The sequence below is a fragment of the Pipistrellus kuhlii genome, unplaced genomic scaffold, assembly GCF_014108245.1.
Source record: "Pipistrellus kuhlii isolate mPipKuh1 unplaced genomic scaffold, mPipKuh1.p scaffold_m20_p_2, whole genome shotgun sequence".
Classification (NCBI taxonomy): Eukaryota; Metazoa; Chordata; class Mammalia; order Chiroptera; family Vespertilionidae; genus Pipistrellus; species Pipistrellus kuhlii.
The window spans coordinates 28,863,010-28,879,448 of NW_023425515.1; the positions used below are offsets into that span (position 1 = coordinate 28,863,010).

The 16,439-nt window shown below is 32.6% G+C and overlaps 1 protein-coding gene across 5 annotated transcripts in view; it reads left to right on the forward strand.

Annotated features, from left to right (window-relative positions):
- NLGN1 (neuroligin 1) overlaps positions 1-16,439 on the forward strand; it is an 804,575-nt gene that overhangs the window by 348,074 nt on the left and 440,062 nt on the right. For 3 of the 5 annotated variants that reach the window (XM_036445887.2, XM_045583688.1, XM_045583689.1), the window contains exons 3-4: positions 6,592-6,651; positions 14,276-14,428. In XM_036445887.2, coding sequence (XP_036301780.1) covers positions 6,592-6,651; positions 14,276-14,428 — 213 coding nt within the window. The remainder of the gene's footprint in view (positions 1-6,591; positions 6,652-14,275; positions 14,429-16,439) is intronic. The other 2 variants (XM_045583690.1, XM_045583691.1) reach the window with 1 other exon arrangement.

The window sequence follows — 16,439 nt, forward strand, 5'->3', positions numbered from 1 at the left end:
TTGCACAAGATGGCCACCTCCATGTGGTCAAAGATGACTGCCACAAGATGGCCGGCAGGGAAGGGTAGTTGTGGACAATTAGGCCACCAGGGGAGGGCAGTTGGGGGTGACAAGGCCTACAGGTGAGGGAGGGCAGTTAGCGGTGATCGGGCTGGCAGGGAAGACAGTTGGGGTTTACCAGGCTGGCAGGGGAGCGCAGTTGGGGGCAATCTGGCCATCAGGGGAGCAGTTAGGCATCGATTAGGCTGGCAGGGGGCTGGTTAGGGGGTGATCAGGCTGGCAGGCAGGTGAGCAGTTGGGAGCCAGCAGTCCTGGATTGTGAGATGAAGGTCTGACTACCGGCAAACAGACATCCCCTGAGGGATCCCAGGCTGTGTTATGGTTGGATGACTGAATCCTGCAGCCATGCCAAAGAGGTTGGGCTATTCAATCTTGCTGAGGTATCTCTGAGGATCTGGTGGTACTTGTGTCCTCACCACATTGTAGGTGCATCTCTGGGTAATGTGTGCAGAGCAGTGGATGGTATGCCTTATACCATCTGCTGCTTTAAGTTTGTTCAACACACAGAACATTGCTCCAGATGAAAAGGGATGATATTCTGACAATCTTCATGCTAAAAAAACAATACTACATTATCATTAACTACATCTGCATTAAAAATCAAACATAGTGTTAAAAAAGTAATAAGCTTGTGCAAATTTGGTGATGCTCAGATTAGGGTTTAGCCTTTTAGACTTACTTTTCATCTACCTAATTTTTCTCTCTCTAGATATTATCACTTTATTCTAGCAGGATTGCTTTTGAATTCAAAGTTTTGTTAATCAAGGTAAGTTAATGAAGAAAAAAATGTGCCTTTCTCATAGGTATAAATGAGCTCTTTTCCATGTACTTTGCCCCAAAAGATTTCTTTATGTTTTTTCTCTTTTCATATCAGATTCTCTTTTTCACAAAAGTCATGTTTTAAGCTGTGCTCTGCTTCTGAGGGAATATAGTTTGTGTTTATGTAGTCAGTTTCTTTCAACACACACACAAAAAACATAGACCATGCCTGTTACATTCATATCTTGTTGCCTGGTTTCTTCACAGAATGTATACAACTGAAGCATGAGCCTAAACATGCAGATCACCACAAGATACTAAAATATCATGAACAACATAGCAGTGCCAGTAATAACTGCACAGATATGGGCTCTTTTGAAAACTATCAACTGTTCCAAACTTTACTTTCAATATATCATCCACAGCAGTTTGAGACAGAATATCTTTATTCTATTATAATGTAGATTTATGACATTACTACAAAATGTTTTCTTTTTAATTGAAAACATTTTAAGAAAAAATATTTCTGAGCTTTGATTTAATTTCTGTATGCTTATAAAATTCATATTGTAAGAATTGTGATTACTTTTAGGTAAATCAATACAGTAATATAAAAAGTAATGAGTGTTATTCCAAATCAGTTCATTCACTTATTTCTGTTTTCTCAGAAATTTCAGTGGATAAAATTCAATAGTGTTTCAATAATACCAACTGCTGTGATATCTAATTTCTTAAAGTCATTTTTTAATATTTGTCAATTTGGAAAAAAATAAAATATGATAATATACTGCAATTTTAATTAAAAAATGTATTGAATTGTGGCATTGTCCACCATATGGAACAGACATAATTAGGTGTTTTTTTTTGTTTGTTTTTTTTCTTGTTTGTTTTTGTATCCATGGCCCTAATTTTATAAACTAAATTTGTACTAAGAACATCCATGAAAATATTTCACCTGGTAGGGGAGGGTGGGGGTAAGAGAGAGAGAGATCAACCAAAGGACTTGTATGCATGCAGATAAGCCTAACCACAGACATAGACACCAGGGAGGTGAGGGCATGAGTGGGGGGTTGGAGGACTATGGGGGAATAAGGACACATGTAATATCTTAATCAACATAAAGAAAAAAATAAAAATAAAAGGTGAAATTAAAAAAAAAAGATTTTGCCTGCTTTCAATTGTTCCAGAATAACAATGGGAAAATCCTTAAGTTCTTCCATTCTGTGGAAGTGGCCTTAGGAATTCTTTAGTGTCAGTTTATCTCAAAGGCTGCTGGGTAAAGACAGTGGTGTAAAAAGGAAAGCAAGGTCATTAACCAGGGCTCTCCATCTATCAAGATGGGGCTCACTGGAGCCCGGAGCTCTAAATAATCCCCAACATTTCAAAGACTTCTTCTCTTAAGAAGGACACATTTCTCATGGCCAGCTTTCTAAGTCAAGATCTAACAATATCCCCACCTCCCTGCCTCTTACAGATTTGTGTGGCACAAAGTACAGATGATTTCTGCTGAATTGAACCCATAATGAAGGGGCTTATAATCAGTTCTAATGTATTTGAGATCTAAAGTACATTAGCCCTTCATTAAAAGGAATGATAAAAAGCAGCATTAATATGGGTGGATAGTAATTATTTTGGAGCTCATAATTATTTTGCAGTTAACTACAGAGAAATGCTGATATTTTTATTCTTTTTTTTTTTTTAATAAAAGGTGCATGGTCAGATTCTGAAATATAAGAATGTCCATTAGAATGGCCGATACTTTGAATCCTGCTTATGTTAGTGGGAAAATAACTTTTTGTTTGGATTTAAATGAGTTCAAAGTTCACAGTTAAGAGTTCCCTTTACTTTCTTTGGCCCTGTTGTTTCACCATGGATTCTATTTATTGCCTGGCGAAGAGATACAATATAGTAATTACTCTCACTCCTTTTTAAACTGACGTGAGGTCTGCTTTCCCATTGGCTCTAATGAGAGTTATGTGTGCATTCCTCAAGGAGCACAGACCCTACGGAGTTTCAAGGCAGAATAAATCACTTCTACACGTGGGCTTTAGAGGACTCGCTTGCTTTGTACCTTGGTGCTTTGAGTTACTCATTTACTCAGCTGGTATTGAAAATGCGCTATTTGTAGTTTAAAGGAGACATTTGCTGTGGTTGGAGTGTTATTAACGATTGTTATTTCTGTGGGAGGATAAATGTTTTACCCTTTGGGAAAATCAGACTGATCGACTTGCAGGAATGAGTGGTCCCTAAAACGCAGTTGCCTAAGTATTCTTAAGAAAATGAATGACAGTTACCTCTTTCAATATTTTCTTCCTATTTAAACATTTTTAACATAAGTAATTATGTCACTCGTGGCCATTTAGAATAAAGGAAAAATGAGCTAGAGAGAAGGGCATTTAAAGCAATGGGTTGTTTTCTTTCCACCCTGGGAATGAGGAATCGAGACCATGTTGGGATATGTTTCTATAATTCACTGGTGCCTCTATTAAGGCTTCTTCAGAGAAACCAATGTTGTTTCTCAACTTGCAACATGGCCCCTCTAGGATATGGATGCTCAGTGCCTTTACGTATAGAAGATAAATGATGTTTTCTCTCTTTTTATAATTAGTCCTTTTTTTTAAAGGAAACTTTAACAATTCAAATGTGTAAAAAATTATTGATATTAAGAAAAGCCAATTATATTGAAATAAAAAAGAAATCGCTAGGACGCGTAGTATGGGAACTACTTAATATCACCTCATAATAAGGCTTTATTTAATACTCAGTAAATGAAATTCTTTAGTTGAGAGAACTTAATTCATTTCTAAGGTAATCATGCCCCATCTCTTTGTGATGCTGAAGCAATATCTGCACCTGTTTCTAGCTCTTCAGGTTTCTTACAGTAAAAGGCATCCTATGCATCTTTCCCATGTGATGATGGTCCCAGAATAATTAAGAAGCATGCAGCTTCCTGAGTAGGGAAGGTGGTGATAAACATATAGCAAAAAGCTGGGTTGACCATTCCAGCCACGGAAAAGTCCTCTTTGTATATACACTATCATTTCCTTGGCTTCTCTGCTTAGGCAGACCAAGAGTCAGAAAGCAACTGAGAACTAGCCCCTATTCAGACAAGTGGAAGGTCATCTATAAAATAAAGGCCTAAGAGACCTTAAAGGGAGCACTGCTCAGACAGAAGCCAGGCTCACAGCTGGAGAGCGCATTGGTGGTGGTGGGAGCCACTCCAGCCCTGGCTGCAGCGCTAAGGAGCAGAGAGCTGAGTGGTAAGGAGCAGAGAGCTGAGTGGTAAGAAGCAGTGAGCAGGCAGGCAGTAAGGAGCAAGGGATCCTGCACTGTGAGAGGGCGCAGGACAGGCTAAGGAACCTCCTTCCCCTTACCCCGGGGCATGACTTTCATGCTCTGGGCCTCTAATGGTTTAATAAAAATTATCTTACTATCACATTTTATTTAGACAATGAACTAGTAATTCTATATCTGGGTTACTCGTTCATGGCTATGAACCTAAAGGATTTAGTAAAGAAATCATGTAAATTATCTTGGGTACCCTAGAAAGGAAAGAAAGATCTTTCCAAAAAAATATCTTATAAAACCACATACAAAATGAAGAAAACAACTTAATTTAATTGTGATAGTTTTTACATGAGATTCAGAGAAAACAAAATCCAACTCACATTAGTAGTTTCTTAATATAGCCAAGGATTAAGCAAATGAAGTGATTTAAATGAATAAAGTAGATAGTGGTTTTTAAAGGTAAATAATTACCACTATACTTAATCTGTGTTGTTAATCAATGAATAAAATAACTCTTAGATAGAATACTTGAAATTAGAAATGCAATAAAATTGTTTGTTGAAGTCTGTTCATTCACTGCTTTATGTAATGATAAAAAAGTAAAAAAAAAAACACTTGAGAATATAACTCATTAAGTTTGATATTTTGCATGTTGTAAAATTGGAAAAATTTCAAATATAGTTCTGATAACAGCAAATTTAAAATTTAAAATATTTGTTTTTCAGAAATGTAGCAACAGTGTTATATGAACATCAAATAATACTGAGGGCTCTTTTTGCATTTAAACAGGATTAGATTAAAATGTGAATTTGCAACTGTCTGGTAAAATAAACTTTTGCTTTCATCTTGGTTTTCTCTTAATGGAACAATTGCTTGCAGGAGTGACTATAGAAGTATATCGCATAAATTATTGTGTACGGCTACTCTTAGTGTAGTTGGAATGATCTTGAAACCATGACCTTACAATTGAGGTTATTTCAATTACATTATCAATTTCTCCATTTCCAATCTTTTGATCTTTGCCAATTATTAATATTTTTCAAGGCTCCCTGGCTGAGCTGATGGAACATAACTGAATTAGATCTCATTTTCTTTCTCTGTTTTCTGTGATGGTGTTTTTTATTTTTTGAAGGTTGTGATATTAGATGTAGTTTTAAATTATAAGCTTAATATGTAGTAATCACTGTATAGACTAGAAATCTTTCTCAAAATATTTAATAATCCTTTCTTATGAAATATGCTTAGAATTAATGCCTGCTTCTTTACTGTTTACATTATTGAAACCAACATATGCCTATCAATCTTTTCCCCTCCCTTTTCTATGACTTATCTTATGCATGACAAAATTCTCTTGCTTACTGCTATGTGGGTTGGCTGTCTTTAACTTGATTGTCTTGTGTTTGTAATGATTGCTTTTTGCATGAGGATTATGAAATGTCATACAAATTAAATGGTTGCAGAAACAAAAAGAAATATGGGGCTTCACTTGCTTTTTTTGTGCTGAATATGTCAATTCTGTGACATTTAAAATTACTTTTATATGGCCTTCAACTTCCCCTTTGGTGTGCTCCTTCATTCTAGCAAATTAGTATTGTTAAGTACAATAAAACATTTATTAAACATTCACAGTGTTTTAATACAATTATTGTCTTAAGACATGATCTCATTATAAATGAGTATGCTGGGCATGGAATTGCACTAGGGCATAATTCCATTATATTCCCGAATTGATTATGAAATGTACCTAAGTCCTGACTTTGAAAGTTACCTTAGTAGCTAACCATTGACTTCCATTGATGGCACCTTTGCCCTACTGAGTGATGAGATTATCTGTTTCTACATTTGTGCAGTTTGCAAATGTCTTAAATCCATATCTAATATTTAATTAAAACACATGGGGAAATATTTGTTTAATGAAAAGTAATTTTAAAAAGTCACAGTTTTGAATAATGTTTGATATAAAAATATATAAAACCCAAGTGTTAATGCTCTTACAAAAAAAAAAGAAGAAAAAGGAAAAAACATTCTAAAAATGTTCCTATCTTTGATTTTCCTAATGTTATTATATATTCATAAATTAAAGAATGAATTTAGCCTACTTTTTTATTGTTGTCACCATTTTTATTTAGAAAAGACACTGGATAAATTAAGTTCTTTCAGCTAATAAAACTGTTTACTTTTTTATATGCAATGGGTATTAAAAAATCATTTTCTTTGCTTATGATTTGAGTTTCAAACCATACTGTATTTTTAAAAGCTGGATATATTCACAAATCAAATCTTCTACAAGATATTTTGGGGAAAACATTTTTTTAAATTTTTTTTTCTTAAACAAAATAGATAACTTTAATGTAACCACTTCCCAACTTTTTTTGGAAATATCCTTGAGAATTTTAGTATTTACATTTATTTTTTTCCCCCTCAGTCTTGTTTATTCTTGAATTGTCTTTTTTTTTCCTTCCATTTCTCCATTCTCAATCCTAGGTCCCCTTACAAAGAAACAGACAGATGATTTAGGTGATAATGACGGTGCTGAAGATGAAGGTATTTTTTCCCCACCAAATTTACTTGCATGACAAGGGCCTCAATCACTTTTTCCACCCCTTCCTATTTTTTTACTTCTTGTCTTTTTTTGAAGAGTTGTTTTTAATTCTCGTTTTTGATGTGTTTTGTCTTCTTGCTTGTTGTTGCATATAAATATACATTTTTAATTTTTTTTTAAAGATGAATGTTGTTTTACATTTTGATACCAACCATTACAATGTTTTAAAAGAGAAGCTTTTTATTTTTGTTTTCTTGAACTGACTTTTGATATGTTTCATTCCGCGTTTTGGCAAATTTGTCCATATTCTTTGAACTAACAATCTTCCCCCCTGTAGTCTTTCTGTGCCCATTTTGCATGTTTTCTAATATATGTCAATATCTTACCCAATTTCAAAATGTGTTTCATTTTTACATTTGATATTTGTTTAAAAAGAACCCCACACCCTGTAAAAGGAAGGACAAAACTAAAAGCTGATGTAAAGTGTTTCTTGAGCAATATAATTTAGATTTTTAAAATAATATTTTCTGTTGATTTGCTTAAATATCACATAAATAAGTGACATTTTATAGATAAGGAATTACACCTATTCAGATAACTGTAGTAAACATTGTAGAATAACTGAAGTACTTTGGTCTCATCAGAGTGAATATTTTTTTGGTAGAAATTATAGAGGTTTTTGTTTGAAATGTATTTTTACTGATTTCAGAGAGCAAGGTAGAGGATAAAGGAGAGAAACATGGACTAGAGAGAATCATTGATTGGCTATCTCCTGCAGGCCCCCTATTGGATATTGAGCCTGTAAGCCGGTTATGTGCCCTGACTGGGAATCAAACCACGACCTCCTGGTTCTTAGGTCAGTGCTCGACCATTGAGCAACACTGGTCCAGGATATGGAGTTTACTTAAACAAGATTATATGGATATCCTTTATTTTCAAAGGATAAATGAAAATATTCTGCTTTTCAAAGTATTGCCACCTATAACCAATAAAACACTTCTTATTTTATTAATATCTTTTCCCCGTCTTTCCAACTTTCTTATGACACAGAATTTTGATTTACTCCATAAGTCTAACTATATACCATGTTGACTTGACATTTCTCATCCCATCGTGGACTTTACATGGTATTAAGAGGAGCATCTAGAAAGGCCCATTGATTCTGTCAGTTCATCTTGGTTCTAATTAGGGCTTATGTGTTTTTGTTTGTTTGTTTTTTAATGCAGTCCTAGCTGTGACTTATATAGAAGTAACTAGAGTAATCCTAGGATTTAAAATAATTCCCAGAATGCTAGTAATTAAATCTCATAGAAAAAATAATAATATGGTAAGAAAGTTTTTCCGAAATAAAAACCCACAAGCAGGCCAGCAGAAGTGCCAATTCCATGAATTACAACTATGATTAAATGAATCCTTGCTAAACAATTTTGTTTTCATGGAGATATATATTTGATAAGCTATCCACAGTAGTAAATTAAATTATCGAGGTGAAGTTTTGGAAGCATAAAAATTAAATTGGGTATTGATGTTTTTATAATATTTAATACTTATTTTGTCATAGAATTTATGGCATTTAAAAAAATTGATTTGGTACAAACCCCAACAGTGAATCAAACATGAAATACAAAGCAATCATTAATATTTAAAATAAATCATTGTGGCTGACCAAGCATTATCATTTTGAATGCTACATAGCTAAAAATAAACTTATCAAAATTCAAATTGTGATTTTTTTTTAACATGCCCTTAGAAATTAGAAGTATTCAAACACTCAGGAATTTTATTGACTTTCAGGATATGTATTGTTGTTGCCAGTACTCTAAAGATGACTGCTTTCACTTGAGGGCTTTGGAACTTGCTGGATCCTATAAAAATCCTTAACTCTTAGACATTTGTTATCTAAATAATACCTCTGTATAAGGGACTTTAAGTGTGTAGCTTTGTACCAAATTTTCACAAAGTACTCACAAAGTTAGTATACATTATTTTCCTATTAAAAATATTTTTGACTGCTGATTTAATGTGTTTTTTTTTCTTTTGATACAAATCAGCATCAAGTAAGACATTTACCTGTCTATAAAAGATACTGTGAATGGCTATAATTGAGCTAAGCCCTCTAAATGTGAGTCTATTTTATAGACTTATTTTGAAGCACATTCAACATTTTAAAAATAGTCATTAAAAATATCTTAAGCCCCATTTAATTTTGCTGGTAGTATTCATGTTGAGCACTAAACCAGTCAGTCACAAGAGTTATCAAATCAATAAATATTTTAAATGCTCAGAAGTGTAGAATGTGGAAGCAATCAATTCAAGTTCAGTCTATTCTTCTTGGTTGTTGTTTTGGATAATTGTTTAGAAGACAAGAAAACAAATTAAAATGTCCTTTAGGATACCGATATTTGTTTAAAATATGAGCATCTTCTATTTAGTTTCTTTTATAATTATTTTGTCGACATGAGTGTTAACAAGGCCAATTTTTACCTTTATTTGTTCTAAATATCGAATCAGTATTACTGGACAAAAAGCAATAAATATAAATTGTTTGATAAACTACTCCTTTCACTTTAGTGAGAAGTTTATTTACCTAGTCATTTATATGGAATTCTCAATCATTTCATGACAACTTGACTCCTTTACCTGATTTCCAGGTCTCTATCTCAGCCACTGCATTCAGAGGCTATCTATGACATAGTGAGTGGGCCTGCCCCTCATTCATTTAAAATAACCCAACGCCTCCTTGGAGCACTATTCTTTATTTCAAAGTTTCCTTTACATATTTGCCATTATTAGTTTTCCATTGCTAGGCCAAACAATTGTGTTTTATAGTAACTAAGAGAACTGTATAATTTATAGTCTATTTCTATGGTTTCAAAAAGACAAATCTGAAATGATAAAAATGGGTCAAAGCAACACTCTATATGTCTATCAATTTACTTTTGGAATTTAATAGTGTTTTTAAATTGTGCTAATACCTTAATATTAATATTTTAATATTCAAATATGCTTTTTCAAAATATATTTTACTGATTTTTTACAGAGAGGAAGAGAGGGATAGAGAGTTAGAAACATCGATGAGAGAGAATCATCCATCAGCTGCCTCTTGCACAACCCCTACTGGAGATGTGCCCAAAACCAAGATACATGCCCTTCACCAGAATTGATCAGTTCGTAGGCCGACGCTTTATCCACTGAGCCAAATCGGTTTCAGCCAAAGAGACTTTTATATCCTACAATAGAGCTTTTTAAAAATTGCTGTTGTCACTTTTCAGTATTTTTAAATGAAAATATATATCTTTGACTAAGCACAATTATACAAGCACACATTCTGCCAACATTTCTATATTATTTTGCTAGTTCTAAGTGATAACTGAGATACACAAAATAAGAAGGGGGCACAAAATATCTTAAAATATCTTGAAATATATCAGAGAAAGAATTTTTTTTTTTTTTTTTGAGAAAGAAAGAGAGGGAGGGAGAGAGAGAGAAACATCGATGTGAGAGAGAGACATCAATTGGTTGCCAGGGATCAAACCTGCAACCCAGGTACATGCCCTTGACCAGGACTCAAACCCTTTGGTGCTTGGGCTGATACTCTAACCACCTAGAAGTACTGGCCAGGGCCAGGCAAAGACTTAATTGAGGCAATACCCCAATATGTAAAACTGGTAAATGCCAAAAATTCTAAAACATGGGCAATTAAAAACTTTATGAGTTCATTAACCAGTAAAGCATACTGAAGAAGTTGTATGACTAATAATTATTCATTAGGATCATTAAAAAGAATTGTGATTGCAAACACTGGTTATCAGGCACAAAAATATCCTCATTGTCTTTTAGATCTATTGATAACTTATTAAATTGTCTTTAAATTTTTGATTAATTGGAAAGGTAAAATACTCAAATTTACAGCCAAAGTGTTACTGAAATTCCAAAATAATTATCAGTGTAGTATTTTCCTCTTAATATCTAACTATTTTCAGGGACCTAGATGCCTAGCAAAGCTGTAAAAAATTAAACATTAAATATGAACATGCTTTCAGAATGTCTGTAGCTTTAGTGGACCTGAGCTAGTGTTTTCATGCCTAAGTGTGCTCATTTGATTTTAGTGAAGTCAGGAGCAGCTTTTTAGGTACAGTTAGAAATCTTAGGTGAAATCTACCTTATTTCTAGGGAAAAATATGAAACAAGGTTTAGAAGGACAAATTGACTTTAATAAAGTATAAATACCTGAAGTATATCTAGTATATTTGCTGTGACATAGTAAAATATCAAAATTTTATTATTAAAATGATGGCATTGCCTGGCCAGCATGGCTCAGTGTTTGAGCATAGATCTATGAACAAGGAGGTCACAGTTCGATTCCCTGTCAGGGCACATGCCCTGGCTGTGGACTCAATCCCCAGTGTGGATTGTGCAGGAGGCAACCAATCAATGATTCTCTATATTTGATGTTTCTATCTCTCTCTCTCCTTTTCTTTCCTATGAAATCAATAAAAATATATATTTTAAAATAAATAAATAAAATGATGGCATTAGCAGATAGTACTTAATATTATAGTAGGCTATCTGATATATCAGTTTCATTTATAAAGATTCTGATTCTTTTCAAAATTAAATACAGATGTCATTTAGACTATTCATATTTATTATTTATTATTATTATTACAATAAAAAACACATGTAAACTATAGAGAAAAGTAAAATTTAAGATAGGCCTCTGATAACTTCTATTGATGCAAATCTAAGACCACTCTGATTAAATATTATCATAGAATTCTAATTGTCAGCATTTCCCCAAAATTTATTGGCAATATTAAGAGTTTTTTATGCACAATAATTTTACCTACTTTGGTCATTAATACGCTCTACAACATTAATTTCATGGTTACTTTAAGCAAAAAGAGATATTGTTCAGAACACTGCATTCAAATATTATCGCACTTCGTAAAAAAGAATTGTTCAATATATTCTTAGGCAAGGCTGAAATCTTTGAGAAATTTGAAAACACTTAGAATTAGTCCAAACTTTCACTAACATTTTCAGATCTAATTAAAAAGTGAGAGAGAAATACCACTCAAAATAGTTCCTGGAATCTATAGTCATATTTTCAGTCTTCCTTGGCTGAAGGATGTCCATTCCATCCTGTTCTTAGGTATAACATGTGGCAGGTATTTGAAAGTGTGCCTGTATTGTTTTCCAGGTGAACAGAATGGATCTACCAAGGTCTCATTACTGTTCACAGTTGGTGTTTTGTAAGTCTATGTAATTTTAATTAAAGAAGAATTCTGAAACAGCCACCTTCTGTGCTACCTCCCAGCACACAATTAGCAGAGTACAGTGTCTGCTGTGAGCAGTCAGTTAATGATTTCAGTTTAATAATTTATTATTGCTTCTTCAGCGCCAGCCATAGTAGAAAAACAAGCTAAAACAATATGCGGCAACTGGGCATTTAAGGAGGGTAGTTTAAAATTTTCAAAAGGGTTATTTTCTCTGTGTAAACTTAGCAACTCCATATGCCCCCAAATTTTTGCAAATGAGTGAATATTAATTTCCTTCCCAAGGACTTAAGAAGAAAGTAAGTTAGTTTTTCTTCCTAAATGCAGCTGTGTCTAGTGGACGGTTTTTATGTCAAAGAATCCTCCTCTCACCACTTAAAAATAAGACATTCTTCTCAAGTGCACCCTTGGTGCAAGTTTACACACTGGTATTCAGTCAAATTGATAACAGCCCTTTTAAAAAGTTTCTAAATTCTGCAATGAGCTAGTTCCCTCACTTGAGATTGTGAACAAACAAACTGAGCTGCAATTCCTGATCCTAGTATGGTTTTTCATGAGAAGATTGTTCCAATAGACAAGGCAGGCTTTATACATAGTTTAAATAATTTTACAGGAAATATAAAGCAGCTTCTAAATAATCACTAGTTTTTCAATGAGCTTGTATCATATCCCATTCTAGAAGCTGAAACCTCAATCATAAATATGTAGGAGATTTAAGTTTGATAAAAAGTGTCAAAAATAAAGGAATAAAACCATACTTTTCAATGACACTTTTAATATTGAAATTAAAAAAAATAGCACATTTGGTACAATTTTGTTTCAATTGTGGGTAAAAGAGATCATGAGCTATTATGTAATAATGATATTTTATATCTGTAGGTGTTCATATTCATATATACATATGTTATGTTTCAATCTATACAATAGTTAAAACCATATTGGCTAATATACAATTTAGCATGTTTTCTATAGAAATTAGTCTATTTTTTATAATAGTTAGATTTTCTTAGGTTTTTCTTTTGTAGAATATGGCAAAAGTAGGTTTACAGTAGGTTGTAAATATTATAATATTTAATAAATGATAACACGAATAATCTCTGTGTTTTATGTATTTGCTACAGTGAACCTACTTTTGCCCTACCCTGTTTATTATTTCTTGGTCCTTGTTGAAAATTACATAATTAAGAAAGTATCTTAGAAAAGAAAATACACTTGATTAAATTTCAGAGATGCAGAAATCACTTCATCACCTTAAATATTGGCACTGTACATTTAGACTAAGCTGTATCCTCCTCATGTCTGCATGACAAAATCATAGAGCCAAAGTAGAGATAAGAATAGTATAATAGCTAACGAGGTGAAAAATATATTTTATTATTATTTTTTTTAATTTTTAAAAAATATATTTTATTGATTTTGTACAGAGAGGAAGGGAGAGAGATAGAAAGCCAGAAACATCGATGAGAGAGAGTCATCGGTCAGCTGTCTCTTGCACACCCCCTACTTGGGATATGCCTGCAACCAAGGTACATGCCCTTGACCGGAATCGAACCCGGGTCCCTTCAGTCCCCAAGCCGATGCTCTATCCATTGAGCCAAACTGGTCTTGGCAACGAGGTGAAAATATATTTTAATCTGTTTCCTTTTTACAAAGAGTAAGGATAGGTATAAAGAGCAGATAACCTGCAGTTAACTGAAATATATTATTTAAATGATAGTCCTATAAATGCAACAACAGAAGTATAGAAATACATGCTTTTATTGCCTACACATGCATCTGATAGTCCTTGAGAAGCGAAATGAAACTTTTTACCACATATAATACAGTGTTGTAATTATCTTCACAAATGGAGCATAAATTATTCAGTGTAATTATGATGCATCCAATATAAATATTTACAGTTATCAAAAATGGAAACAGTGTTTTAGTCACAATAGAAGTGATACTTTTGGCCTTAGTTTATGGTTTACACATTTTATTTGAGGTCTATAATTATTTTTAAAAAGTAGTTCTTCTTATATATATTTTTTGGTTCTGTTGTCATGTTAGAAATTCATCACACAACAGTAAAACTCACGCCTATTTTCCTTTGGTTTAAGTTCTGTAATTCAGTTTATAGCTTTAAACAAAATTTTAGATAGAAAAAAAATGGATATTGTTCTTTTCTGCAACAGCTCTTCAGAAGAGTTGCTTAAGAAACACTTTAACAAAAACAGCAATTTAAATAACTAAATAAACACCATGACCTCTTGTCCCTAAAGTGGAAAATGTGTTCTCTGCTTTATTATATTTTTTTTGTGGTTTTTTTTTGAGGATAAGAACAATTGCCAAACATTTGTTCTTTCAGATATTCGGGACAGTGGGGGTCCTAAACCAGTGATGGTGTATATCCATGGTGGCTCCTATATGGAAGGTACTGGAAATTTATATGATGGGAGTGTCTTGGCAAGTTATGGCAATGTGATCGTCATCACAGTCAACTACCGACTTGGGGTACTTGGTAAGAAATCTCTTTTTTTTTTTTTAATACCTTTAATCCATGAAATATGTGATAGTTTTGTTTTGGCTTTTGTTATGCTTTGCTTTGTTGCATTCATTATTCTATGCTTATTGACTTGTTTGAACCAAAATTTCTGATATTTTTAAGACAGTCTAAAGTGTTCATGAGTTACTAGGTGAAAGACAGGTAGGGTTGAGTCTAAGATTTAAAGGTAAAAGGTAATGGAAGTCTTTGCCTTGTTGAGGAATGTTCTTGGCATTGTAGGTTTGGCTTTGTAGATCTCTGTAAGTAACAATGGCAGGACCTTTCTGAAGAAGAATTAGTTTCTTTGCAATTTTTTCTTTCCTTTTCTCTTTTACAATGCTAAAAAATCCCCTGAAGTTTTCTGTGAGCTTAGAAACACGTTTTTATCATCTTCAAGAATATATGTGTAGACTGGCTTTGTGACAAAATTATTTGCCAATGTGGTATAGATTTGTTTTGTTTATAGTATGTCATAATAATTAGAAATATTTTGTCTAAATGTATTTGTTTAAATTACTTTATTTGAAAAACATGCATTGAGTTTATCAAGTGACAAAGTGTTCAATTAAATAATTGTGTATATATAGAGCAAAATCAGAGTGGACATTATTGGTTTGAAGATATCTGTAGAGAAATATTATTTGCAAAATAACTAAGTATTCTGAAGCAAGTCTGTTGTTTTATGAAATAACCAACTTAAAAATGTAAACTTGCTATGCTATTCTACCTGTATAAATTTAATATATTTTAGTATTATCACAATCTGACAAGTAAAATTATTATATAATTCAATAAATCTGTAGTATTTTAGTATTTGCTGAAATGGTACAAGTTATCAAAAATGATTTTATTTTTTAATATTTTCATTGTTCTCAGAGTCTTATTCCATACTGTACAGTTAAGTAGGTATAATTTATAATGTTATTTGACACAAAGAGGCACCTTTCTTTTTTATTCTTTATTCTAAAATATTTAAAAAATGAATTTCAATTATATTGCCTTTTATAATAATTGTTAATATTATATATTTAAGCCATTGAGAAACCAATTGTTTTCCTCATTGGCATTATTAATATTCTAACTCTTGTGTAATAATAATCTTACATTTATACTACTCTCAAAACATAAAAAGAGAATAATTTTTGTAAATCATTTGTATGTTTTGAAGAACAAGATATTTTAGCCATGCAAAGTTGAAATCTTGATCCTTTTCTAGTTTTCTATTTTAAATTTGGAGCATCAAGGATGATATAATAGATGCATTGAATCAATGTAGATATAAATTATTTCCATAGCTTTGTTCGGTATGCATTACTTCCTCCATAGTATCTAATTATGGTTGCTTCAGATGTTCTTATAATTTTAGTGGACAGGGTTAAATGTCTTCCTCTCTGTGAAAACTCTGTATATTAGAAGATTTATAGAGATGGTCATAATGATTCTTAAATAGTTTGGTGGTGTCATTTGTTTCTTATGGAACATTTCAATGTGTGAATCATGAATATTTGAATTCATTTAATTTTAGTGCTATTTATTTTCAGTTATTTTTATTATTTCATATTTTTTTAGGATTTCTCGATTTCTAAATTTTGATGCAGTGATAAGGTTGCTAATTTGAAATTTGAAGTTACAAAGAGTATTCTTAAGGACTTGAACATCCACTTAGCTGTGTTTGTGTGTGCCTGTGTGTATGATGATGTTTAAAAAATATTTTGACCAAATCTTATATTGCCTTATTATGATATCATTTAAACATGAAGTAAGATTTCATCAAATGAACTATGTTATCATGTACATTGTGCCATAGTTTTATATATTAGAACTAATGAGGACTTGATTTTGATTGGATTTGAATCTTATATTCACGCTGATATCCTGTCTTTAAATGCCACACTTAGAATGATTGTGTGGAAGGACAGCAGATTATCCAGCTAAACCATGAAGTACTTAATCACTTGTTTGGTCTGAAAAATGGCAAGTGGTTGTT